Raw genomic sequence first — 2,500 nt, 5'->3', positions numbered from 1 at the left:
TTGCTAATAAAATTGCTGATGTTGTTGGTGTTGTTATATTTATTATCATTATCATCGAAATTAATATCACTATTATCATAACTATTACTAACATCACAATTACTGTTATCATTAGTATTATCATTATTACAATAATAATTAATTTTCTTTATATTAAGGCAACATTAACTAATCTTCCTCATTATGTTTATCATCTTTTATGACACAGACTTCTGAAACTCCATCAGACTTGTGTGATTAATAATTACAAGATCTCATACTTTCATAATTTCCAAATTCTGTTGACGATTTCATAACGAAAAGCCAATCACCTTTCTTGTATCGCGTAGTTAAGCACTTTAATGAATACCTTTTTTATAATGATATGTTTCCGAACAGATCATTATTATCATCATTATTATTTTTATAATTATCGATATCATTACCATTATCATTGTTATTATTGTTATTATTATTATTATTATTATTATCATCATTATTATTATTATCACCAATATTGTTATTGATATTATTTTACTTTTTTCTTTATTGTTAAATTTTTTATCATCATCTATGTTATTGCTATTATCATCATTATTATTATTATTATTATTATAATTATTATCATCATCGCCATGATAATAATACTAGTAATAACAAAAGTAATAATAACAATAATAATGATATTAATAATAATGGTAATAATAATAATAATAATAATCACTTTTATCATTAATGATATTAATAAAAATGGTAATAATAATAATAATAATAATCACTGTTATCATTATCTTATTATCATCATTATCAATAATAATAATGATAATAATAATGATATTATTATTATTATTATTATTATTATTATTATTATCATTATTATCATTATTATTATAATTATCATCACCACCATCAGAGAATTCATATTATCAAAATCATCATCATATTCCTGTTATCCTTCTTTTCGATTTCTCTACATTTCGCTCATTATCAGAAGAGACGACAAAGGTAAATATTATACTGAATATAATCTTTTTACTCTCCAGTGCTTTTCTTTTCGTTGTATGTATTCCGGAGCGAACGTTGCTTCACATCTGAAATACGATTCATGCTTAAACAAAGTTGAGTTTCGTTTTACTTTTCATGAAAGGAGTGTGAGTTGAATACTGTTTATTTTTTTTTTCGCTATGAAACTCTTGTTCTAATTGGGCTTTACAGTGAAAATGTTTTGCGACTTGTGACAGACGGGGATATGTGATCGGACTATAAATACACACACGAGCACACACATACATATAAACACACTCTCTGCTTCCCTCTTTTCATCCCCTGTATCTTTTTATCACTCTATCTCTCTCGCCTTTCTTTCTCCTCCCCCCCCCCCCCTCTCTCTCTCTCTCTCTCTCTGCCCCCCCTCCCTCTCTCTCTATTTCCCTCTCTGTCCCCTTCTTTCCCTCTCTCCACTTCTTCTTTGTGTTATGCTACGAACCGCGAACGAGGCTTTAAAGTTTCTGTCCTTTTTTGGTTTCACAGGTTTAAGTGGGCCTGTGTGTGAGGAGCTTCTGTTTTCCACGACTAGCAGAGACTGAAACTTGAATTTTCATGGAAAGGATTTATACCGCATGGAAATATCCTTTGCAAAGGGGCAAATTCGATTCCGAAAAGATGTATATTCAAGAACACGTACATGCACACACACATACGAATAACCACTCTTACAAACAACCATCCACTTATCTTCACACACAGACACACCCTATCCTACACACACACGCACACACACAACCCTCCCCCACCCCTCACACACACATACACACACAAACATTCCCTCAACCCACCACACACAAAAATCCCCCCCCCCCCACACACACACACTCACCTTACACCCTCACACACACAAACATCCCCCCCCCCCCCGCCCCCCGACCCCGCACACACCCACTCACCCCACCAGAGCCCGCACACACCCACTCACCCCGCCAGAGCCCGCACACACAAACACTCACCTGCATGGTCCTTTGATGTTTGTGAGGTGATCCCGGCTGTCCCCACACTTGGCAAATTATCCTGAAATGGATGATTTTATCGCTACAGCAAACCCCAGTTAAAGATTATTATCTCCTCTTTAAATTCACACTATGAAATGAACACTGCAGAAAGGTCTAATAAAGAGAAAAAGTTAATCTAATGAATGTGGTATTATTTCACGATTATGCCTCGAAGTGTTAATCATTTAATTTTTGTATACTTCGTTGCCAAATAAAAAAGAAAAAAATGTTTTTCAACGTTTAGATTTCAAAAGTTATGTCGTTCAAGTAAAAAACGGTCTACCTTTTTCTACAATTATATGAAGCAGTCCACAATAGCATGATAAAAAATAGCTGAATTAATATGTATATTATATAGCTTTTTCAGTCTAATGAATTTTCACACAAACACATACACACACACACATATATACATATACTTATATAAATACACACACACACACACACACACACACACACACACACACATATATGTA

General features: G+C 33.1%; 1 protein-coding gene across 4 annotated transcripts in view; it reads right to left on the bottom strand.

The window, feature by feature from the left end:
• The window catches only part of LOC125035019 (RYamide receptor-like), a 144,173-nt gene that overhangs the window by 26,121 nt on the left and 115,552 nt on the right, over window positions 1–2,500 (bottom strand). For all 4 annotated transcript variants that reach the window (XM_047627071.1, XM_047627068.1, XM_047627069.1 and 1 more), the window contains one exon: window positions 1,983–2,043. In XM_047627071.1, the coding sequence (XP_047483027.1) occupies window positions 1,983–2,043 (61 nt within the window). The remainder of the gene's footprint in view (window positions 1–1,982; window positions 2,044–2,500) is intronic.

The sequence above is a fragment of the Penaeus chinensis genome, chromosome 19 (genome assembly GCF_019202785.1).
Source record: "Penaeus chinensis breed Huanghai No. 1 chromosome 19, ASM1920278v2, whole genome shotgun sequence".
In the NCBI taxonomy this organism is placed as follows: domain Eukaryota; kingdom Metazoa; phylum Arthropoda; class Malacostraca; order Decapoda; family Penaeidae; genus Penaeus; species Penaeus chinensis.
Note: the sequence above shows the minus strand (reverse complement) of the source record. Positions and strands in the feature narration are given on the sequence as shown.